At 40.4% G+C, this 26190-nt stretch overlaps 1 protein-coding gene across 35 annotated transcripts in view; it reads right to left on the bottom strand.

Moving 5' to 3' along the window:
* Nucleotides 1-467: 467 nt before the first annotated feature.
* Nucleotides 468-26190, bottom strand: part of rims2a (regulating synaptic membrane exocytosis 2a) — a 145318-nt gene continuing 119595 nt past the window's right edge. For 22 of the 35 annotated variants that reach the window (XM_041988759.1, XM_041988743.1, XM_041988733.1 and 19 more), the window contains 6 exons: nt 18270-18514; nt 3968-4109; nt 3705-3817; nt 3492-3593; nt 3200-3339; nt 468-3113 (listed from right to left, as the gene is read on the bottom strand). In XM_041988759.1, coding sequence (XP_041844693.1) covers nt 2910-3113; nt 3200-3339; nt 3492-3593; nt 3705-3817; nt 3968-4109; nt 18270-18514 — 946 coding nt within the window. In that variant the 3' untranslated portion in view covers nt 468-2909. Of the gene's footprint in view, nt 3114-3199; nt 3340-3491; nt 3594-3704; nt 3818-3967; nt 4110-6144; nt 6588-18269; nt 18515-26190 lie in introns of those variants that run through there. The other 13 variants (XM_041988751.1, XM_041988762.1, XM_041988763.1 and 10 more) reach the window with 4 other exon arrangements.

The raw sequence follows: 26190 nt of genomic DNA, 5'->3' as shown, positions 1-26190 counted from the left end.
GACTTAATAATACACCTAGTTGCAAAGGCAACATGTTATAGACCAGGCGGGATCACCAACTCTGGACCTCTTGAGCCATTGTCCTGCAGGGTTTCAATGTGTCCCTGCTGCAACACACCTGGTTCAAAAGTTCTCCAGCAGCTTGTTGTCAAGGTCTGCACCAGACTCTTAGAGACACATTATTCAAGTCAGGTGTGCCGCAGCATAGGCATATTGAAAACCTCTGTACACTGGCTCAAGAGGTCCAGAGTTGGTGACCCTGTTATAGACTTACAAGTTACACCTTGTAAAGATGACCAACCTTTCCTATAATGATTAATACATAGTATAATTGTACTGTTAAACTGTACTTCCTTGTGCCAACTTTCCATTCCTGCAGTTTAACATACGCAGCATGTTACGTCTTTGTGTGCATACGTCTGTGTGTATATGTAGATATAATCACCACCCAACTCTTGGCATCAATGTAATATCAATTTTTTTTTATTTTTAATTTGAAAAATAACTTACATAAATCTCTGTACTCAACCATACTTAACCAAGACATAGCCTTGGCATTAACACATTGCACCAAAAAGAGAAAATGAAAAGGCATTCAAAAGGATAAATAACATATGTCTTTGTCATCACGAGGCATTTTTCCTGTTCCAAAATAGTCTATGAATCTGTTCATGGTAGATTATTTATTCAAATTCTGACATCTAAAGGTATGTACAGTGAGAATGAAAATGAAAATATAGACTGTATTCTGTTACAGCAACAGGTTTTTCTTAGACATTAAAATGCATCGTCCACACGTGGAAAAGGAATAATGCCTCAGCTCAGTTTCATTCAGACATACTGCAACTGTAAGACTTACATACTTCCCCAACATGAGAAGTACTTATAATTACTAAAAATATAAAATAAAAAATAAACTGGTCTTGGCTTTTTAAATGAAACTAACAAAAATATAGTAAATTAATTTCATTTTCAATAAAACAAGAGAAAAAACTTTTTCTGTGGCAATATCCCTTATTATTTAAACTCGTGATTTTGCTTTTCTTCACTAACAGTGCCTGTAAAATCCAACCATAGCAACACACATGCATACACACACCTTACCCACACACACACCCACACACCCACACACACATCTCTTGCATGTTTGCTGCTTCTTGATTAGGTAAAGACCTCTTTGCTGTACCAGTACAGATTATTTTTGCATGTTTGTCAACAATACTGAAATAAAATACACTTGCAATCACAACTATGTCGCCAGCCTTCATTAGATACAAAATATTTTTCTAGTTTGTTTCCTCAAAAACCTGAAAGAAAATATGACTTTGGGGGTGGAATGTTGTTTTTTTTTTTGTTTTGTTTTGTTTTGTTTTTATTTTTTTATTTTATATATTTTTTTAAAACCTCAATAACTGGCCGTGGAAGACCAACAACTAATTTGCAGCTCAATTTAATGTGAGGGATAAAAGTAATAAAGTTGACATGCACTGTACAAGAAACTGCAAAAATTCCAAATATCATCTTTATCAAAACATGCTGAGACATTACTGTAAGGTGTGCCCAAGACATGTTGCTGAAAATCCTCTTCAACATGCTTGTTAAAACAAATCAAATTCAAAAGAAAAATAGATGATAAAACAATCCAGTAGTGTTAAGTAACCAACAGTCCTAAAATCTGGACAATATCAGGGGACTGATCGATGGTAGCAATGAATACTACGATGAGAAGTACCCTGGGACGAGGAAGAAAGAGAAACGTACAATTTGCACATAATGTTTTTCTTTATAAGGCAGGAGCCTTTTACAGTAAAATTAATCATTTACATTTATTTTCATTTTTGTCACATAAACTTTTTTCTTTTAAGTTTCCTTTAAGTTTCCCTTATCAGCATGTCTGCAAAATACAGACTTATGAATGGTCTAAAGAATGATAAACAATGTTTAGTTTAGTTTTTTTTTTTAATCACAATGTTGCATTCACTCCCCTTGAAAACCATGCACTAGTGAAATTTATTTTTAAAAATAATATAAATCGTTGAAAATGGCTGATCTGTTTTATTTTTTTATTTTTTTGCAAGTTGCAGCCTCAAGAAAATAAATTTCTTCTTTTTTTTTAAATCCAGCTAAATTTGTGCCCATGCAAATGAACAAAAAGAAAAAGTTTTTTTCTCATTTAATTTTCATACACTATATCAACAAAGGAAGAATGATGAAGATTGTACATCTTCCTGTGGGGTTGGGATTGCTACTGTATATTCTGGAGTGTTGATGGTGGCCACTTCAATATTGCCCCTGCTGAACTGGTGATTTACCAGCACAGGTTGATCAGCACATGGACCTAGAGTATGCAAAGCGTTTCTTTTGAGTTTTGGGGAAGTGTAGAAACACTCAACCCAAAGTAGTGGTTTCCAAAACTACATTTACAAGCTAGGTCTGTTGGCGTGGCGTGACCAGGCATCCGGCTAGAAACACTGTCACCCCCTGCAGATACAGGTACATCGACATGTAAAGAAAAAACAAAAGAACGATACAAAAGAAAAAAAATCAAAGCAATACATTGATTTTTTCATTCGAAAAGGGTCTCTGGAGAACTTGTTTATTGGTTCCCAGTGTTGACCCCCATGGCTTCGAAATGGAAGAAAACCTGGAACTATTGGATTCCTCGTGCTAAGGAGTTCATTCCAGCCTCCTCCAAATAAGAACACCAGGCAAACCCTGCCGCCGGGCGCTTGCGACACTCTTTGCCACGTGCACAATGTGCGCAACGTTTTTGCTCAAAACACAGGACCACATTTGCACCCCTAGAAACAGGCTCAGAAGACACAACATCAAGCATGCAGTGTAACTGGGGCTTGTGACCTGTAGTCGCAACACTGGCTGCTACAACAACGCTATCAGTCCACACGCTGCTATGATCGAGAGAAACTGTCCAGTGAGGATTGGGAAGCTCTTCTTGTCAGTGGGGCCAGAGTTGGGTCCACCAGTGAAGACGGAGGAAAGAGCTTGTACCAGCCAATCACCATGTTGGACAGGTCCAGCTCGTCTAACAGTATCTGAACTGCTCCCATGAAAGATTTATGGTCCATACGTCCGTAGTCACCCCACACAATGACCTGCAAAACAAAAGGCAGAAAGAAAAATTAATGAGATTATAAGTACTGTGATGTGTTTTAAGTATCTAAAGGAAGCATATTCTTACCTGTAAAACCTTTCCTCCCGGACTCTCCTCAAACGGCAGTTGCTGCTGGTAAAGAGGATCCAAGGTTTTTCTTGCTACTTTAGTTTTCTTTTTGGCTATGCAGGCTCCGTTTTCCAAAAGGTAGACCTTTACATATGGTGCTAAACACGAGGAAAGAGAAGCACAGTAGTTATAATTTGCCTGACCTCCTGCAGTCATCCACAAAGTCAACCTTACATTTTATGTTATTTCCTCACATTTCATCACATTCCATTAACTTCTGAGAATCTGTCTGACTGAGGGTTTAAATTACCTGGCAGTGCCTTGGAACCTGGTTTTCCCACAAGGCCACGGGCTCTGATGATCTCCACCTCCAGGGCTCCCTTCTTCTCCACCATGCCAATCTGGATGTCCCCTAAATAACAAACAAAACAATTATTCTTCCTATAAAAAGCATGACAAAGTCTAAAAGATGAAGTGCAACAAATTTTCCTTTTAGACAGAATTAGATTAAACTAGTTCTCACCCATAGGTGGAGTTGCTAAAGTCTGGCGTCCAACTAGTTGGGCGGGGCCGAGGCCATCCAAGAAGTCACTGAACTGAGCATCTGAGGAGAGCCTCACACCGGGGAAGATGAGACTGAAAAGGAGAGAAACACTGATTATAAATCAGGAAGAGTGACGACTAATAAAAGTTACAGCATCAAGTTTAAACTGGTTGCTGTGTTTGCGCAAACTGTTCATCATAAATATGTGAGCAGCAGCCTCTTGACTGTCCACGTCTCCTTACTTTCCCTCGGAGCTGTAGCTGTTCATGCTGCCGTCTGTGGACTCCCGACTGGCCTGTCGAGTCATCCTACTCCTCATCTCCACCGCCAGGCCTGTCTCTGTACTCCTCTGGATAGTGCTGCGCAACTTCTTACCTCCTGCTTCTGTACAGAGAGACATACGGAACAAAAGAAGCAAGGGAGAAAGAGGGATATAGACTATGAATCCACAACACTGAATCATTTTGTGACACAGCGGGCTGCATTCACATGGACAAACACTGATCTCCCCGTGCTTTCCACAGGGAAAAGAAAAATTCCTCTGTTAACAAAATTCGTCTCTTTACCACAATGAGGTAAACATGATCAGATAAATTTCACTGCAAAGCCTCAAATCGAATAAGCCTTTACGTGCATCATGGCTGCTTGTGTATTTGCTAAGAACAACAGCCCCCTGTTGTCTAAACTTCTACCTTCCTCCAGGGGTCTTCTAGGAAGCACTGTAGGTCCATACCCCACCTACAACCCCCAACCCTACCACTCTTTAACTACTGCCATCGTAACTGATCTATGGAGACAGCTGACACCCCCCATTAGGCCTGCTGCTGTTCATCTACAGCCAGCACGCATGTGGGACCACATGGTTTCCCCTGTGGCAGATACACATATACCTACTCAAAAAACAGTATGAATGGTTCACCACTTGAGGCACGCCTCCCAATCAACATGAGCACACACACACACATACGCATAAAGAAAGGAGTCACTTCTACTATACATGTCCTTTAATGTTCAATTTAGAAAGAGAAGAGAAGGCACTTTGGGGAATAAGATGAAATCAGGCACAATAAACCAACTTTGAAAAAATGTGTCTAATCTCTAAACATGTCTGTAAATGGCAGAGCTGCGATTAAAGGCTTCTCATACAAGAAACTGGAAATGTTGCTGCTGTTCTTTTTTAGGTGCAGGGCTCCTTCTCCTATCTGTAATCAAATGACTGAAAAAGTAGGACAAGATCATTTTATTTCCCTGTGGTCCAACAGTTTGATAACAGTTTTCTTAAGTACGCTGTTGAGCACTGAAAGGTCCAAACTGTTGACACACAAATGGTTTCTATCGATCTTGTCATTTTCTTCTAATAATTTGCCTATTTTCATGACTGATTCATGTCGAAACTACAAGAAAAGCTCTGCTGTCTTTAGCCTTCATAGTATCAGAAGAGGGGCTGAAAATAAGAAACATGGTTCTGTGGTCATGTCTCATAGGAGCATGTTGTAAACAGCCATGACACTTTTTCAGCCTTGAAATCTCAGTTATTCAGCTGGCCTCCACCTCCTCTTCCTGCTCTTCTGTTGCTACAATAGGAGAGGCAGCCACAGAGGTCGTCTCTGACTTCTGCAGCAGACTGCTTCTACCAAGCAGCGGCCGGTCAGATCTTATCAATGAACTCTAAAAATATTCTATTTCAACGCAAGAGGATAAATTCGCCTCATTTCCAACACATGCTATTTTTTCTAAGCATGTTGCTCTGTTACTTCAATGTCAAACTAAATGCTATCAAAAACCAAACTTGATGCTCAAAGACAGAAAAAATTGCAACCAAGTGAACAAAAAGGCATAGACTTTAATTTGAACGCGTAAATAAAAGCTTAAATAAAATAAAAAAAAAGATGTATGCAACTTGGGAAGCACAGAAATAAACATATTGTAGGCGTTATCAGTATTGTTAAGGAAATTTGAACTGACAGTCATAGTCCTAAAATAAGCACTACCACCCACACCAGTATAACAATCACTCATTCCACTTACAACTTACTAAATTGTTGGTTTGCAGTCACAGAATCAAAGCGCATCAGTGGAGTTTATCAGGACACAGACTGGCTCCTCTAAGCATTCATGTTAACGACACAGGTGGCAGTAAAACCAACAAACGCAGCATGCGCATTTCCCAACAAACTGATGGCCTATATTACAAACTGATCATAAATGTTAAGTTTGTGACACCAGAGTACACACAGCTTAAGCATCAAGTTATGCAAATTAAATGTTTTAATAAAGCTACTCTCATCCGTCAACCTGACGTAGACCCATTATTCCTAAATCCAGCTCCTCTCATTCACTGATAGTCTTCAGATTGAGCAGCACTTTACCCCCCCAACCCTCCACCAAGTCAGCAGATCTTCCTCAGTTGTCATCTTACCTCCATCCTCTTCATCAAAGGAGTTCATGCAGGGAAAATAGACAGCCAGCGCTTCAAAGGATGCAGACAGGCTCATCTTGCTCTGGGAGCACTGGATCCGCATCCCAGGAGCCGCCGTCGAGGTATCATGCCCCTGCCTGCCCATGGTGACCAGGAGCTGTCCTTCTCAATGCACTTAATCGAATCAGGAAGATGTTAAGCTTTCTTTTTAATTTTTAGCTCATAAATGATTCTAATTGAACTTAAATGAATTTGAATGTAACCGGCGCTCCACAGTAGAAGATGCTGTGCTGCTGTTGGCAATCAGGGCTGTAAAATCTAGTCTGTCTCCAGATGTTCTCTAGGTTGCATCTTAGGCAGAGCTTCAGAAAAACATTGCTTCAGTAGTCGAGTCTTGTGCTGTCTGGGTCTGACGCTCTTGCTGCACCTCTTTCTTCTGCAGGGGGAGGGGAGAGAGCTGTGTCGCGCTTCACCAATCAGAGGGCTGGGCTGCTCAGGCGCACCTCTGCTGGCTCTGCGGGTGAACAAGCTCTACCCAGAGATACTGAGCCCCCTCCCCACTCTGCTTCTCACTATTTTTTTAATCTCCTTTATTCTTATCTGCTATCTCTCTTTTCTTCTTCAGCTGGCTGTTTTGCTTCTTCTGAGCTGCTCATGACTATTTTTTGCCTCCTCTCTCCATCCTCTGAGCCACCATCCCTCTCTGTCCCTATGTTACCCACAAAGGACGGTGAAAACGAGCTGTTATTAGGTCCAACAATGGTCCTGCTCCTCTCTGAGAGGGCTGGAGCCACATGGCAATCACTTAGAGTTCACGTGCCAAACTCTGCTCTGCACTTCAAAAACATCCCAGCTGTGTTGTGTTTGGGGGGAATCCAATCTGCTTTGCTGGTTATTTTATTACCAAGAAAGACAAATCAAGTGCTTGATAAAGTTTACATGCTTCTCCTAAAAACTTTATCCATCAACCCTTTGTGGCTCTGACACACTATGTTGAGGAAATTCAATTTACTTTGATGAATTGTGATCCTCATTTTAAAACAGTTTAAAAGGAAAGTGTCAAACATGCCTAAATATTTTTCACTGTTACAACCATTTGCAGACACTCTAGGTCAGAATATTTTAACACAACAGCGGTATAAAGTAAAACTACACTTCGCAGGTGGTCCCTGAATTACTGATAAATCCTCTTCTGTTCGGAGGGTAAACACAAAGAGCGAATGTATGGCTGTAAACCAAACTTTTCTGGTAACTGTTAGCACTACACTTTCACTTAAAAAAAATCCAATGAAACTAAGCTGCTTGGACACATCGCCAGAGAGCCAACTGCTTTTGTACAAGATATGTCTGTGGCAGAATAGGCACAGGACAAGACAATCACAGTGTTCTCTTTACTAGCATAAATATAGAAAGCTCCCTGCAGTGTTACTGTTGAAGCAAAAGTTCTCCACTATGAGACATCGCAACCTACTTCCCTGATGGAGCCACTTACTGCATGCCGTCCATTTGCAGAGTCCATCTAGGTCAGCGCAAACAAAAACTACTCTTTAAGTTTACAGCTGCAGGGAAAACAAACAGCTGAAGTTACAATATAAGCAGGTGGGTCTTTTATTAAGTGTCATTCAAGACTCATCTAAGAATCTGTTATAAAGGCTCTTTAGCTGAGCTAAAAGTTTAAACAGAACATGAATTGAAACTCTTCAGGTCCTTAACTTACAAAACTTTGGAGTTTGACCAAATATCTGCAAAACTGAGGACATCATCTGTTCTGCATGCTTTTAAGCCAATGCTTGCAAAGCCAGGGTAACTTGGTTACCCTCTCTAAGGAGAGGTCCATCACTCTTCGCAAAAATATGGTAACTTCTGAAAAGCTAAAGACCTCTAACATATTGGTCAATATATCTCCTGTTGGTCACCAACAGGAGAACTCTAAACAACAATAGTCAGCATTACAAACGTGAAAGGCAAAAGCTGTAAACAACAACAAAAAGTGCTTTCCATCTGTAGTCTGATTAACGGTTACAAAGACAAACCAGAAGTTACTAGAATTGCTTAAGATGGGATGAAACATGGTTATATGTTTTATTTATCTACTCCTACCAGTTGTCTGAGAATGCAATGACGTTTTATGCCATATTCATACAGAAATATAGAACATTTTAAAGAGATAAAGTTTCGAGCACTCCTGTATATGCGAATTTACATCAGTAAGTTTTAGGTAAATTCAATTCTTTGTTATGTCGGCTCCTCAGTGAATCAGTAAAAGTTGAAAGCTGAAAATCATCTCTGTGGAAATGATCAATCAATTTGATGGCACACGGACAGATACATTCATGATATATCGGTTACAGATATTACAGTAACTCACACAACAAAATGACACCCAAATCTCATTCACTCTAATTAAATTATTCACGTTAAAAACATCCAAATCAGAACTTCAAAGATTAAGATCACCTTGCAGTGTGGTTGTTCTTCTCAGGTAATTAAATCTGTGGTTAAACCAGGAATGACAGAATTAAACTTCTTGATGCAATGAGAAAGCAGAGCCACATCACAACACAAAATCATTACAGCAAAAGACAATGCAGTCCTATCTTCTACCATTAAAGGTTTATATGACAGCTTGAACAGTAAGCAACCGTAACCATAGTGTAGCAGAACACTGCAGTCCATCTCTCCTCAGTCTGAAAGACTCGTGTGCCAAGTCACACGTGCCTTTTCATTCCTGCAGTGCATTTTCCACGTGTTGTCAGTTTCAACTTTTGCTCCTTTGACACAGTTTATTCTTGCATATCCAACCACAACAAAGCGGCACATTTTCATTGTCACTACTTAACGCACTGCAGATGTAATTAAACCTAATTACAATTTACAAAAGTCTGTTAAATATAGCACACGGATGTGTTAAAAGACAGCCAACATAGATCTCCCACACCAGTTAAGGAGCTACAAGGAAATCACATAATATAGAACATTATTAAGTAAACACTAGACTGTTAATTACTGATAATCTCAAACAGTTATGAGATTTTGCTTATAAAGAAGAAAGAGTCTGGTTGTGTTAATAGCTTTAGCTCTGACACCTCATTAAGAAAATATTTCTCTTTAGTGACAATGACTCCGTGGTTAGAAATATGTCTTAACAGGCTGGATTTTGCATGCATATAGGCCAAGTCAGTTAGTCAGAAGATCTGATAAAAGCTATGAAGAATCTCCTGAGACTTTAAAAGTATGTTCTGATTTCATGACAAATGCAGGCTAACACTGAACAAGAAAGCTGGTCCCACTCCAAAGTACATGACAAAGCAGCATGACAGTGGACATATAACTGGAAACTACAAGCACTTCAGAGGACAGGAATGTGAAAAATCTCAACAACAGCAACAAAGAATCACAATATCCCAGAAGTCCTGAAAGATGTGCCTGGCAGGGAGCGGGGATCACAGCGGGAAGAAGTTTTCCTGACTGATGAGGCTGAGGCTGAGGCAGGCCAGGCGTCAGAGAGTCACTCTGGCTCGACACACTGTAAACACAGTTTGATGGAGGGCTCTAACCCTAAGAGTCGCACGCACAGATTAAGGCAAACAGACACACATGACTCTAATGCACACATAAATGCACACACACACTAGGACACCCATGAGTACAAGTGCAAAGGCAGTCAAACACACTGCCTTCTCTCAGTTTACATTCTTTGCTGTCTACATGATGCAGGCCAGTCCTCCAGTCTGGATGTGCAGTTTCCCCTGCTGCGTCTAATTCAAACATGATGAGAATTATGTCAGGAACCTGTTCAGGATGTACCCCACCTCGTGCTCAAGGACAGCTGAGACAGGTCCTACGCCATCTCTACCCTCGCAATGCTGAACAGGATGGATGGATTATTATGATTAAAAGAAAAGAGAAACTACTATACTATTTCAGCTTCACTTAAGAAAGCATTGAAGCCATATTCACTGATATTAGATATTCAATGTGAAATACACAGACATCTTGGCTAATTTATAAGTACAAAAAGGCCTCTTTATACAGCTAGAAGTAACAAAAATGTCAAATTAATTAGAGCAAGACGAATGCACTCACCACCCACTTTATTAGGTAAACACATTCAACTGCTTGTTAACACAGATAGCAAATCAGTCACATGGCAGCAACTCAGATCTGTAGACATCACCAAGTTTACTAAGCTCTAAATCATCTCTACTGCTTTCTATAACATGACAATGAGTTCACTGGACTCCAGTGGCCTCCACAGTCACCAGATCTTAAAGCTGAAAAACCTGCAGCAACGGTGTGATGCTCTAAAATCTCTGAGGAATGTTTCCAACACCTTGCTAAATCTATGACACCACGATTTGAGGAAGTGCTGGAGGCAAAAGGGGTCCAACCCAGTAATAGTATAAGGTGTACCTAATAAAGTGGCTGTTGGGTGTATATAAAGTCATCTGAAGAAACAAAAATTTATGCTTTTAGCTTTAAGCCGGTTTTCACAAAATTCCCAAGAACAAAATGATAAAATTATAAGAGCAGAAAACGTGTGTTTGAACACATTCTGGTGATGTGAGAGTAGAATTTAATCACATTGTTTTGAAGGGAATTGCTGCATATCATTAGCCTCGTGGTCACTCAGCAATATTAAGAGAGTAAAGTTGGACAGATATCACAATTTAGCCAAAATATGACTTAGGCAATTGTGCTCTAAGGCTAAAGACACAGAAGCTGAAGAGAAAATTCAGATTAAAGCTTTAAGACAACAACAAAAAAAGCTGCACTCAAAGCTAGAAATATATGTGTGCTCCTCTACTTGTTTAATACCTTTGGAGAAAATTGTCACACCTTTAGTGGAAGTTGTGAAGCACAACAGATATATTAGAATGTGATAAAATGTGAATGTTGGAACAATTTGTCTCTTGGCTGCTTCCATCCATTCTCCGTGGCACGTGCTGAAGTTACAGCAGATGGAGAGACTGTGAAGGAGTGGAAGGGGATTTAAGCACTGCCAAGCTTTAAAAAAAAGACACACAACAGAAACGGCTGATATCATCCCAGCTGATTTTTCTTACAGTCACAACAAACCACAAGTCATCTTACGTCTGAAAACTGTAACAATGTCATCACAACATGATTACTTCTCATCATGAAAGAGGAAACGGGTTTTATTGTGTTTATGAGGCACGGAAACGTCATGCTCATGCTCTCTGACTAGCCTTTCCACAGGATTCTTCTTTTTGTGCACGTCTCATCCAACTTCCTCTTTGACTGACAGCTCCAGACTGGTGCTGTCAATATGTAAAAACACAACAATCAGAAGAGGAAGTCTGTAGCATTTTTAGCAGCAGTTAAAATCTAAAAATGCAGAGTGGATGTCCAGTTTTAGTCTTGCTTAGCTAAGGGATGATAGTAGTGCACTTACTCTGATGTATCCTGAAATGTCTTAAAGATCCCATCTATAACACAAGCTGCTAGAACATTTAGACTGGACACATTCGAATGCTAAACAACAACAGAGAGGGTTCCACCACAAATGTTTCTCTTTATTTGAAAAACTGTGCTTTGAATTTTAAAGGAAGCAAAAAGTTTGCAGTGTCATTCTTGCTGGAGGAATATATCTGTGGTCTGCTGAAACCACAAAACATAACAATAAGATTTAACAGCAGCCAGAAACTGAGTCATTGTAAAGATTAGTTTTAGTTTGCTGTGACCCATAAATCACAGCTCTGTGCACTCTGGTTGCATGCCCATTTAATCTACAAAGCAAGCTTTTTGCAACTGTTGATGTGCGCTCAATTGGCAAGATTGGCAGATTGCTATATGTTTGGTGAATTGCAGTTAAATTGTAACCCTGCAAAATAACTACAACACAACGCAACAGAGGCAAACCCTTTTCAGAAACAGAACGTTGGTTAGCTCTTGGATAACATGAAGTTTATGTGTTTCTGCCTGAGACATCGTGTGCTGCTGTATTTCTCAAAACAATTTATGGAGTCCACTAACATTAGCACTAGCACAGCGCAGCTCATAAATAAACATCACATTTTCAGTGATTAGTGCAAAACCAAAAAAAAAAAAATTGTTGCAGCCTATTTGTATGAAAACGACTGTATACAAGTCAGAAGCTGCAGTGGAAGCATCCAGGTTTCAACACGTCAGAGCTGAATGCAACATTTAAGACCACACAACAAATGGAAGATACAAGACCAAAACATGCAACTTTCAGTTGGAGACATAGTGAAACAGGATTATAAATATATACACTGGTGGTAATGGTTTGGAGCCATTAATGCATGTGATGATTACTGGTGTTACTAACAGTAATCGCTCATTCTTCGGATGTTGTGGTTGATTCATGAGGAAAATCTTAACATTAACAGCATGAAAGTAAAGACCAGAATACATCAGCATAAACGTATTCAGGTCAACACAGAGAAGATTGTTCTGAGAGTTCAGGCTGATTAACAACCATCTGACCTCTTGTAAATTATTTTTAATGATGAAGGAAAGAGGACACGAGCAGAGAACAGAAGAGGGAAAGGCGTATAAGAAAGCCTGCTCCATGTGAAAAGAGGAATGGAGGAAACAAGAAAAGCACAGCTTTATTATTTTATGTACTTTATTTATTAATATGTGTGAGTGTGTGTGTGTGACAGTGCTTTATTGTGTGTTCATATGGGTTTATATATTACGATATGTATTACTATATTTATAAATGGTTTATATTATATTATATACTATGTTTATATAAAATCCTGCTATGAATATTTGATGCACACAAAAAGACATTTTTTATATTGTATAGGCTTATTTTCAATTTTCTGCCAGAAACAAAAATAAATAAATAAATAAATAAATGTGGACAAAGTGGCTGCAAAGTTGGCAATGTTGCTGGAACAGCTCACAATTTAATCAGGCCAAAAGGAAACAGGCCAGTATCCTGAGAGTCAGCATGAATACAATATTCCAGAAGGTTTGAGAGAGAACTCTAGAGATTATTATCCATCCATCCATCCATCCATCCATCCATCCATCCATCCATCCATTTAAAACCCACTTCATTGTGTTCAAAGTTGCCTGAGCTGTGTACACCATGTATATTGGGTACCCTGGGAAATTTGCCAGTCCATCACAGTGCCATTAGTTTATTCTGATCTTATTAATCAAATAATTTGTTTATCTATTTATTTATTTGAGATAACTGATGCTGCATTCTTTGGACACATTAGAAATGGGACTATGCTGTTTGATATCAGTGATCGTGTACAGTTCAGGATGTATCAGTACATGTGATATGGATAGCTGACACTTATACTGTACGAGGATGTCATCCACGCTGAATGATATACTAAATTTGTGAGAAACATATGGTGCCATCCAAACAATGTTATAATAATGGAAAAACTTGGTTATTTCAGCAAGACAAAGTCAAACCACATCCTCTTTGAATTACATCAGTAACAAAAAGTCCTAGTGCTACACTGACCAGCCAGCAGTTCAGATCTGTCACCCAAACAAGAATCTGGCCCATTTTAAAACAAAATGGGAAAAAAAGGGCTTCAAATTGTTTTAAAGCAGAAATTCTTTCTCAAACATGTTGCGTGATGTTACGTGATATGCTTTATATCAAAATGTGGTAGAAAAACATTGTCTTTGCTCTAATGGTGGTCTCATTATTGTATAGCGTTTATTAACATTTTCATAGAGTTCCAAAATTTTATAAAAAGGGAGGCTGCCGCAGTGTGCTGGTGTCTCTCTGCCTCAAGTGCCCCGGGCTGCTGTGTCTCCCCCACCTCCGTATGAGATTAATAAGGTGCCTCAGCTAGCCAAAGAGCTGCTGAGATAGGCACTGAACTCAACACCGAAGATAAATTACCTCAGCTGGGAGCTCAAAGTTTTTACCACATATACAACACCCTGTCAAAGGAGCTTCACAGGTTTAAAACTATACTATATCAGTGATGAAGTTAATGGAAAACTGGGAAAAGGAAGGGACAGCAGCGTTGTTTTCACTGGTGTATGTCTTCGACTCTTGTGGGCCTGTTGAAAAAAGTATACATATTCTCTCTTTTTCCAAGCAATCACCCTGAGCAGAGCTTTAAATTCATGAATGATCACAGAAAGATTGTTGCCTGCTGAATTTTTCAACTTCTAATATATAGACTGTACCTCTGCTTACCTACCGCTGTGACTGGATCAGACACTAAACAGATCTGAAAGTGGTGTCAAACTCTTTTTCTTCTTTAAACCATAAGAGGTAATGTGGTGTAAAAGGTTGCCTAGAGATCACTTTTCAAGCCAAAATGTGCACTGCAGCATAAAAAACCTGCTTTGGGAATGAAATACTGCATGTAGAATAAAGGGACTGAGAAAAATAAAGATCGTTTTGAAACCCGTTGCTAAATTTTAATGTTTCAAATCTATGAGGTGTTATTTTCAGGGAAAAAGAGAAAAAGTGGGACATGAGAAGAACTGCACTGGAATACTCAAAGAAAACTCCATGTTTCTAACAGTGTAAAATTCTTGTAAGCTTCCTCAACAATTCCAGCTTTTTATTTTTTCTGTTTTACAGCAGACAGCACATCCTTTTATACCTATTAAGGGCCATTTCCTTGCCAATCTGTAACCATGTTATTCATATAAAATTCATTTAAATATGTATTTTTAGGACTGAACCAACTGCAAATGACAGCAAAGTAAAAAAAAAAGAAGAGCAAAGCCAAACCCAATTCTCTAGATCAGTTCACTGAATGAAGCTACGTTTAACCTAAAAAAAGATTTTATCATTGTGCCATGTCCCTTTTCATTATAGTTTAACATTTTGCAAAAAGCATGTATGTTAAAATTGACAATAAAATTAGAAATTTGTAGTTTCATTGACCCAGAATCAAGAAAAACATTGGGTCGTGTGTATTTCTTTGAGCAGCAGCAACAACAGACATGTTGGAGTGACACCACCACGCCTTTCCCTCATCGCCACAAACAGATCATGTTAACGCTAGCTGTCACCAGATTTAAGCCAGGTGTAGAAACTCTACAGTCAAACAAGAGAAGGGTACAGTTGTATACTATACAGCTGATGTGTCAGTTGTCATCCTGCTAATGGAAACCAAAAGAATAGAGAAGAAATCTAAGAATATGTTGGAATTATGGAAAGAGAATCATTACTTCACGGAACTCACATCGAGTAGCAATGGTAGAGCAGAGTGTTTTCTCTTCATCAAAATAACAAATGGTTGAAGAAGAAGCTAAAAAACCTCCACCTCATTCCCTCCACACACACATCATGCACAGACTGCAACAAAATTAAAGATTTAATAAATAACTGCTAAAGAAATTCTGAAGCATTTTTGCAGAAACACACAATTGAAGGTACGGTATCATTCAGTTTTTCATTATAATTTTAGTTAGAAATAACTGATATTTAAAATTACTTTTAGTATAAAACACATGGACTGAACTGAGCACAGTAAAAAAAAACAACACACACACACACACACACACACAAAAACTTGTTGATAGTAATATCTCAATCCATATATTTTATGTAAGAGCAAATGCACTTAATGGCATGAAGAGTAACTACACTGGAATAAACAGGTAGAGAAAGCATACGCAGCAGAGGAATGCACAGATTAATGTAAGAAGATGGATTTTTCAACAAGTTTGCTGCTTTTGATTATTACAGTCCATCTTTGGCAGGTTCAAACTGTGTGGAAGAATTTCATTTGGGCTGTTTAGGAAATGAACAGGCCATCTATTACACTTTAAATAAAATAACCCAGGAACCAGAGGACGGCTGAGTGGTCAATGGAACAAGTGAAGATCATAAATCTGCCTAAGATTCAGCTCGCTCATGGTGTCCTGAATGATTGAGTGCATATGATTATATTTTAAAATGATTTCAATATTCAACTAAAAGATTAATTCAAGCTCGCAGATGGAACATAAATAGAAAAGGTTTTCTGTTGCTAAGAAACTACAAACTGGTAATTTCTTCCAAACATGTACTCAGGTGGTGATTAAAAAGCATTGCTGTGACATGAGGTCACTTTATCACAGGGGAGTTTCTGTGCTTTTCATTGGGTTACATTGCCTCTTGCTTTTTGTGTGATAATTAAAAGCTAGCCCCTGTAATAAAGTGGCAACCTGTCCAGGGTGTATCTGGCCTCTCACCTGATAGCAGCTGGGATAGACTTCAGCGTCATAGTTCAACCCTGAACTGAATTAAGCGGGTATAGAAAATGGATACTTCATCAGTCACAGTAAAGACCTCTGGTCACTACTGAATGTTCCCCAGCATCTGCTACCTGCTGCATGCCTAACTGAATCTTAATCAACATCAGTTTAACCGGCCAGCTGCTCATGCATGCATAAATAATTATTCGGATTGCAAGTACATTTAAGGGAACAATACTAGCATTGATTGACATAATAAATTGGATTTCTGGTGAAGTCAAGTTCTTTAAACTGGCACCTGAAAGTAACAAAAACAGCAGTTCAGACTCAAAGCTGCAAACTGTACACACAACTCGTGATGATCACCTGGGAGCACATCCATTAGACTAACCTGTGTTTGTCAAAGCCAAAGTTGTGATGCTTGGCTGCTTTCCCCAACCCCCACCAGCACTTGGCAGTGCACACACGGCTATGAATAACCGACTATCCTCTGAACACACTTTTAAAGTAGAAGACGAGCCTCGCAAAATAGTGCATGACAAAGCAGAGCAGAAAACTACTATGAAGCGAATATGTTGCTACGCCACCAAAAACATATTTCAGATACAGAAATGCAGAGATGCACAGTCCTAAAAACTCCATCTGATGCTCTTAGAAGGAACCGGGTGAAATATTGATGACTCTTGGTCAAAGAGAACGTGCATGTTTGTATGAACAGATACTTTTTTTTAAGTCTCATGAAAATAAAGTACTGCACAAATGCCAGGTATTTGGCTGTTTTCAAAATTCATTTCTAGAAAAGTTATCGTTTTACCAATAAAACCATCAGTTACAGTAAAATCTACCAGATATATCTGAAATAATAGATTGTAGTTAAATGCCAAAAAGGTGACTGTTCTTTACCTACAGAAATAAGCCACTGAGTTCATGAGCAGGGGGGGAGAACCATGCCACGTGAGTGAACCAACCCGTTCTACTCTCTCGCTCGCCGCTGTCCAGAGTCCACACGCATACACATGCATTTATCTTGCCATCCCTCTGTCATGTTATCTGTGTAGATCTGAGCAGGAAGTGCTAATGTGTAGAAGTGATTATTGACAACTTTAAGCTTGAATAGGCAAGATGAATAGCTGCTGAATGCTTTCAGATGTGGGTGCAGCCACAAAGGGGGCTGGACAAAATTACTGACCTTCAAATGAACAGACTAGACCCCAATCTATCAGCCAGAGACATCACTGCACACCACCTGTCATTTTTTTCACATTGTTTGACATCAGGTGGTAAAACTCACTCCTTTTCAAATCGTTACTGAGCACTTTTGACAACAAAATGGATAGAAAAAAAATCTCTGTAAAGGTAAGTGCAGTAATTTTCCACTGCAGGAAAAAACACACACCTGCATGGAACTGAAGAAAACACAAACATAATACACACCATCCTGCCTGCACACATTCTTAAATGCACTGAAAAATAGACAACAGCACGTGGCCACATTCTGAGGTAGCATTTTACATCGGATATCAGGAAAGCATTTCAACACGCAGAAGCTTAGGGAATGTGACCTGCAACAAGCAGCGGTGTTAGGAAGGAGCAGGAGATCTTCCAGAGAAAGAAACATTATTCCCACACATTACAATAAATCATCACTTTTAAATTAAAAAGATAAAAAGCTGTGGAGCTATATTTAAAGAAAGGAAGAGAGAATTGAAGACCACCTAGAGAGAATGGAATGGAAAGTGTGAGAAAACAATGTTATTATGTCTTAAGGTCCGGAAAAGCCCAAAGTCCTTGTGAATAAAATAGAAAAGAGTTTAAAAATGAGGAGGGTGGACTAGAAAATAGTATAATTAGTTCTTAATATCCACACAACTACACAGAAACAGCAAGTCAAGGACAAACAAACACACAGCACACACTGTCAAGTACACTTGCTGTGCAGTTGGATGCCCTACCTGTTTGGCTGAGTTGAGAGGTGCTCCGGCTCTTGCGCGACATGCCAACCATGGCCTGCATTTTGGCACCAATGCTGGAGCGCCTCTTCTTGTCGTCAGTGCCTACCGTGCCAACCGCTGTGTCTGACTGACTGCCATCCGTCTTCTCCAGGTTACACATGTCGCCGCTGATGCTTGTGCTCTTGGTCATGTTCATCCCACCGGATGAGCCCATCTGCCTGTTTTTCATTTTGGATGCAAAGTCACTGTCAGCCACCACCATTGAAAGGGGGCAGACCAGGAAATAGAAGGAAGGACAGGATAGAGGAGAGATGAGGCCAACAGAGAGGACATGGAAGGAGAAGTGAGGGAGGAAGAAACAGGAGGAGAGGATGAAAAAAGAAAAAGGGCACAGGAGAGAGACAGGAAATGACAAGGTGTGGGATGAGAAGGAGAGAAGGACAGAGTTCAGGTATAGAAGTTCATGACTTACAGTATAGTTAATTTTAAGATTTTATTCAACGGTTTTAATGTGCACATAAAAATCTTTATGTTGTGCTGCATATATTGATTTTATAACAGTTTTTACACTGATAAGTTTTGCATGATTTTAATTCTGATTAACTAGATTAACGACATTTTTTAACATTCATACAGAGGACTTAAAATAGAAATGGAAACTTATGCTATGAAATATTAAAGGCTTTTTTTCTGCATAACGTACAGTTAATAGAAAATAACCTGCACCGGAGTCATGACAATGTGCTCAATACTGCACACAAAAAGGAAAGTTGCCTGTCATCAGCATTATTCTCCAGCGCTTCTCATTTCCAACGAAATAGGCCAGTGTCCAAATTAAGGTCTTATTTTAGCTCTGCCAGTAAAATTATCTTTAAAAGACTAATTACATTCTGTATCATAGACTCTTAATGGGATGAGTTCCATGTAGCACCCTCAGGCTACTGTTCATTAATTAATTACTGACCTTCATAACATAACTGGATTATAAAGACAACTTATGGAGAGACATGACAATGAGACTGGATTTCATCAGCTGCTTCAATTAAACTTTAAATTCTGTTTTTTTATATATTAATTTTTATGTGTCAAATCCACTGGATTAGAATTACAAAAATACCTTGCATAAATAATAATTTATTGTTGATTTCAGAAACTATTTTCAAATCCTGATGTTGATTTTTAGTGCTGTGCACATTAAACTCTACAGCAGGCATCAGTTGTCGAGGGCCAGTGTCCTGTCAGTATTGGATGTGTCCCTGCAGCAACACACCTGATTCCGATAATTGGGTCATTAACAGACTTGTGCTGAACTTGACAACAAGCTGCTGGCAACCCATTTTGTTTGAATCAGGAAAACATCCAAAACCTGCAGAATGCACGCCCTCGAGGACAGTGATCCCAGCTCTACAGTTTTTCAGATTTGTCTAATGATCTTACCAGTTGTTCACCATGCCGGATTTAAGACACAGACTTTAACTATGGAATGCACTTCTCATATTATGTTATAAATTTTGTTGTTTCCTTTAAAAAGTGGCTGAAAGTGTTATTCTTAATGCTTTAAGGTTTTATTCATTTTACTGGCTATTGTCCGTTTCATTCTTCTTTTTTTTTGTCTTTTATTGGAATCTTGTGCTTTTTATCTGAAAAAAATTCCAAATAAATAAACTTTGCTTACTTGTTTAAGTTTAAAGTAAAGATCACTTAAAATCTGAGCTTGGTGCATTATACATGATGGCAACATTATTGCATTAGTATGTCAGTGGGCATGAGTGATGCTTTAGCATGAATTATAAATCTTGTTATAATGTTTGGTTGATTTGTGCATATTCAAATCTACCAGACATTCATAATGTGGTCCCTGTTTTTGTATTTTTAGCTTTCGAGCCCCAGAGAGAAACAGAGGGCGGCAGTATTAGCTGCTGTCATCTTTCATGAGTGTTTATTTCATTTTGTAAACTGGTGATTAAATTCATAGCACTTGGACTCAAACAAAGCACACCTCTTACCTCACCCTGTACTATAAAGCCTTATGTTTATGTCAGGTGCAGTGCCATTTTGTTCTGTTATGGATCAGCCAGTGATTTAAGACATAAATATTGGATGCTTACTGCGGGGGATTAGTGCCTTTGATCGGTTAATGCAACCCTAAAGCTTTGAAGCAAACTTCAAGCATCTCAACACCTGACAACACTGCAGGCCAGCGTGCCACAGGTGATATGCTAAAATATGCTCTTTTACAGTCATGACATCGAGGCTGCATTTAAACTGATCACCTCAGGGTGATAAAGCTGCATTTTCTACCAAATTTTAAACCAGTATTGTAGAGAGGATGGATGACTGTGGTAATCTGTTATAAACTGAGACTGAAAATCCATCTTCTATCACACGTTGAAAAAACAATGACTAAAATTAGATGCAATTTATTCATGTATTGGAACAAATGTTCCTCCAGTCAGAATGCTCACACTGTACCAGTCAACACAATTATATCTGGGACAAACCTTAATCTCTGTCCAGGAAGCAGCCTAAGTGGATGCCTGCTCCTGATCAAACTGACCAAGTCAAACGTAACAGTCAGTTTCTCTAAAGGAAAACATCCATTGGACTAAATAAACATAAATAACAGCAAATATTTAGCTTCTAACAAATATTATTTCCATACAAATGTGGAAAAAATTGGTTTAGATACAATTAAAAATGTGTCCACAGATACAGATCTACAGTCTAACTTTGACTTTAATAAACAGAACTGCACATAATCATTTTGCAGAACCCCCTCTCTACCTCTCTACAGTATCATCACTCATTGAACAGGTCCTGGCAACAGAGTCCGGCTTCACTGTGTAAATGTGCCGCCCTGCTTGGAAAACCGGGACTCTCCAGGGATTTCTCTTGTACAAGCTCAGCCCAAAGAACACAGTGTTCCTCATCATGCAGATTGCTCACCATGCATTTTCATCTAGGCCAAGATGTTCCCAATCCAAAACAAAGGATGGTGAGATATTTTGTTGCAAAAAATATCAAATATCAAAATACATTTCATTACAACACTGTCTTTAATGGGTAAATATATTTGCTGTGCTCACCTACACTTTTTGAATCTGGTAGGAAGTCTTTGAGAATATCACAATGGAAAATTATTCCAATTCAATTCAACAAACTCTGCAGAACTCCTGTGATTATCAACTGAAGGGCATCACTAAGCATTCAGTTAAATGTTTTTATTAACTCATAATAATAGTTTACCTTTATTCACTAATTCACATTAGTTATTCACATATGTGGATTTTAAAGGTCCATCATAAGAGGATGCATCCTGAACTTTTAAGAGGAATCTTTATCACCTTTTACAGGAAAAATCACTGTGTCTTTATTGGGTGAGTAAATGAGGTTTCCATGGTAACTGAGCTGTCCCATCCAGAGTATATGCATGTGAACATGCCTGTCAACACAGCTCCAAGAATGAGACTAAAGTGAGCAGATTTGAAGTGGCTAATTAAAGCCTGGAGATCATATTTATCCTCGGCTGTAAGCAGGATGTAGGACTTCCCAATCTGTTGTTGGATTTTTTTGAGTGGGCTGGGGGTAACATTTTTTTATTATCTTTTCATTATTTTTGGTTATGATCACACATTGTCATTCAAAACAGTTAAAATAGCATTTCCTCTTCTCCATATGAAAGAGCTGTTACCCAGGCAACAATATTGGATAAAGAAACAGAGAGGAGAAGAGGTGGTCTGGGATTTAAAAGAGCTGACGGAAAGCTCCTTTTGTCTTGGAGAGAAGTGGACACAACAGCAGCTTAAAGTCACGTGTGTATGTTAGCTTTTCTCTGCAGCTGCAGCACTGTTTAGCTAAAAACATATGACTATCACGGCGTTTGCATGACAGGCCACTGTGAACACTGTGTTTAATGTGTAGCAGATGCATATTTACACTGTGACCTCAATACATAGGAGATGAGTCATAAGTAAATGCAACTAGAAACCAGGTTTCTGTCAAATCAGGCTGTTCTCAAACTACCATGATAAGTAGAGCAGTTAAAAACCTTTATGAAGTACCTTCTTTATGAAGCAGGAAAGATCCGCTTCCTCACATAGCATCTTGCCAAATGTTCACCTGATGTCTTGATTTTATTGTACAGGCTGAGGTGTCACTGACACAACTTCAGTAACAATGAGTAATGAATGTCCCTTTTCTTATCCCAATAAAAAGTCACACAATAGATTTGTAGCTTTGATATCCAGTTGCATTTTCCTAGCTTTTATTTAAAAGCATGACTCATTAAAGTTAAGCATTTCATTGAACAGTGGCTAAAAGCCAAAATTATAACAATGGTAAAAATGACCAACCAAATTTCCCAGAAACGTGGTTAATCCGTCTTTGATTATGTCAAACCAAATTTGATCATTTAGAACCGGAGATGTTTAAAAATGAACCTGATAAACGTCTGATCTTCAACTATTATTAATTTTTTTTGTTTAATTGTTAGTTATTTCATTGTGTTTTTCCCACCAGTTGTAGTGCTTAAATAATAAAACTATCAAAGCCTGGCACTACACCACATGTGCTGTCCTTTCTGACTTTTTTCTCGCACTTTCATTAGTAGAGATAAAGCTGTACAAATCTCAACTTTTCTAATAAATTTAAGAAAACTGTTCAATAAATAATGATTTTAGATCGTCACTGAAAAATTATAGTCCTTTAACAATTTTAACAACACTACTTATCAGTTTATAATAAGCATGTGACAAACAAACTGTAAAGCCGGAGCAAAGAAAATAGCTCCTAAGGCTAATTAATGTGTGTCCTTTGTCCTGATTAGATGCTATAAACCGCTGTAATATCCAAACAGTAATTACTCATCACCAGTTAGTGCTGCTTAGCAACTGCATGTTTTACTTGTGGGATTTATTACAAAAATAAAACAAACCAAAAAAAAAAAAAAAAAAAAAATGAAGGAAATTACTATTAACTTCTATATAACATTTAATATTTTTAGATTAATGTGTTTAACCCTTTAGGTACCAGACTATCCTGACTATCCTAGTGGCCATGTTGTCGGGGGCTTCATGCCCCTGGTAAGGCCACCCATATCAAACAGGTGTCTAGGGGAGGGACCAGACGAAGCACGGCTCAAATCACCCCTATGATGATAACAAAACATGGACACAGGTTTCCCTTGCCCGGACGTGGGTCAACCCCCCCCTCTGGAGCCAGGCCAGGAGGTGGGGCACAGAGGTGAGCGCTTGGTGGCCGGGCCTTTGCCCATGGGCCGTGGTTGGGCTCAGCCCGAAAGGGTGACATGGGCCCGCACTCCTGTAGGCTCACCACCTGCAGGAGGGGCCATAGGGTTCGGGTGCAATGTGAGCTGGGCGGCTGCCAGAGGCGGGGAACCTGGCGGTCTGATCCTCGGCTGCAGAAGCTTGCCCTAGGGGACAAGTCACCTCTCTGGCGGGGAAAGAGCTTGAGCTGGTGCGCGAGGATGAGCAGTTCTGGCTAGATATATTTGGACTCATCTTGACACACAGCTTGGGCTCTGGAACCACTGTCCTTGAGAGGTGCTGGACCCTCTTTCATTCTGGAGTTGCTCCTGGTGAGAGGCGCAGCCTCCCTCCGCATTCAGGTGGGGGGACGGGTCCTGACTGTTGTTTGTGCTTATGCACCAAATGGCACTTCAGAGTACTTACTGTTTTTGGAGTCCTTGGAGGGAGTGTTGGAGCGCACTCCTTCCGGGGATGCCCTTGTTCTGCTGGAGGACTTCAATGCTCAAGTGAGCAATGACAGCGAGACCTGGAGGGGCGTGATTGGGAGGAATGCCCCACCTGATATAAATCCAAGTAGTGTTTTGTTGTTGGACTTCTGTGCTCTTCATGGATTGTCCATAACGAACACCTTGTTCAGGCATAAGAGTGTCCACATGTGCACTTGGCACCAGGACACTCTAGGCCGCAGCTCAATGATTGACTTTGTAGTCGTATCATTGGCCGCATGTCGTGGACACTCAGGTGAAGAGAGGGGCAGAGCTTTCAACTGATCACTACCTGGTGGTGAGTTGGCTCAGATGGTGGGGGAGGATGCTGGTCAGGCCTGGCAGACCCAAGCATGTTGTAAGGGTCTGTTGGGAACATCTGGCAGAGTCCCCTGTCAGAAAGAGTTTCAACTCCCATCTCCTGCAGAGCTTAAACCATGTCCTGGGCGAGGCGGGGCACATTGAGTCCGAATGGGCTGTGTTCTGTGCCTCTATTGTCGAGGCGGCCAGCCGCAGCTGTGGCTGTATGGTCGTCGGTGCCTGTCGTGGCAGTAAACCGTGAACTCATTGATGGACACCAACAGTAAGGGTTGCCATAGAGCTGAAGAAGGAGTCATGTCGGGTCTTTTTTGCCTATGGGACTCCAGAGGCAGCTGATGGTTATCGGTGGGCTAAGAGGAACGCAGCTTTGGCGGTCACTAAGGCAAAAACTCGGGAGAATGACTTTGAGGAGATTATGGTCCACCATCCGGCGGTTCAGGAAGGGAAAGCAGTGCTCCGTCAACACTGTGTACAGTGAGGATAGGGGGGTAGGGGGGCTGCTGACCTCGACTCGGGATGTTGTGAGGCAGTGGAGGGAATACTTTGAAGACCTTCTCAATCCCACCAACACATCTTCTGATGAGGAAGCAGAGTCTGGGGACATTGGTGTTGGCTTTCTCATCTCTGGGGCTGAGGTCACTGAAGTGGTTAAAAAACTCCTCAGTGGCAGGACCCCAGGGGTGGATGAGGTCCGCCCAGAGTTCCTTAAGGCTCTGTATGCTGTGGGGCTGTCTTGGCTGACACACCTCTGCAGCATCGCATGGACATCGAGGACAGTTCCCCTGGACTGGCAGATTGGGGTGGTGGTCCCCCTCTTCAAAAAGGGGAACCGGAGGGTGTGCTCCAACTACAGGGGGATCACATCCCTCAGCCTCCCTGGTAAGGTCTATTCAGGAGTGCTGGAGAGGAGGGTCCGTCGGATAGTCAAACCTCAGATTAAGAAGGAGCAGTGTGGTTTTCTCCCTTAGGGATAGGGTTAGAAGCTTGGTGATCTAGGAGGGGCTCAGAGTAGAGTCACTGCTCCTCCACATCGAGAGGAGCCAGATGAGGTGGCTCAGGCATTTGGTTAGGATGCCTCCTGGACGCCTCCCTGGTGAGGTGTTTTGGGAATGTCCCACCAGAAAGAGGCCCCAGGGAAGACCCATGGCATGCTGGATGGACTACATCTTTCGGCTGGCCTGTGGACGCCTCGGGATCCCCCCAGATGAGCTGGCGAATGTGGCCGGGGAGAGGGAAGTCTGGGTTTGCCCCCACGACCCGATTCTGGATAAGCGGCGGAAAATGGATGGATGGATTTTTGCACTATGTTGAATCACCACAGATACTCTAGTATCAGTTCTGCAATAAGATCAGGCTGAGTGTATCTAGCCCGAAACTGGATGATAAAAAACCGAGATCAACATGGTTGTGAAGGGGTGCAGCCATGAAAAGACAACTCTTCCTTGCTCCTCTATTTTCTTATGAGTGCCACTCATTGCGGACAGCTGGGGCTTGTTCTATATGCAAATCCCTGGCCCTGACGTCCATTTGGAGTTGCTGGAGCAAATGCACCCCAGGTCTCCTACCCGGTAATTGGCTCCACGCTCGGCCAATCAAACTGCAGCTTGGTGGAAAGCCGAAATAAAGGGCTGCTGCAGTGTTTAGTCGAGAGGGAGAAGCGGACGGCACAGGCTGCTTCCCCTCACCTTAGAGAGGGAGAAGCGGACAGCACAGACTGCATCCCCTCACCTTAGATGAGAAAGGCTAATTAGCACAGATGGCCTCTTCTCTCGGTTTGGCTGAAGAATGGATGGGTTGCTTTTCTGGGTGTTCGCTGTGCTTAGTGGTAGTCCTTTTGGTATTAGACCA

Source organism: Melanotaenia boesemani, chromosome 6 (assembly GCF_017639745.1).
Source record: "Melanotaenia boesemani isolate fMelBoe1 chromosome 6, fMelBoe1.pri, whole genome shotgun sequence".
Classification (NCBI taxonomy): Eukaryota; Metazoa; Chordata; class Actinopteri; order Atheriniformes; family Melanotaeniidae; genus Melanotaenia; species Melanotaenia boesemani.
This window is presented reverse-complemented; position numbering and strand designations above follow the sequence as displayed.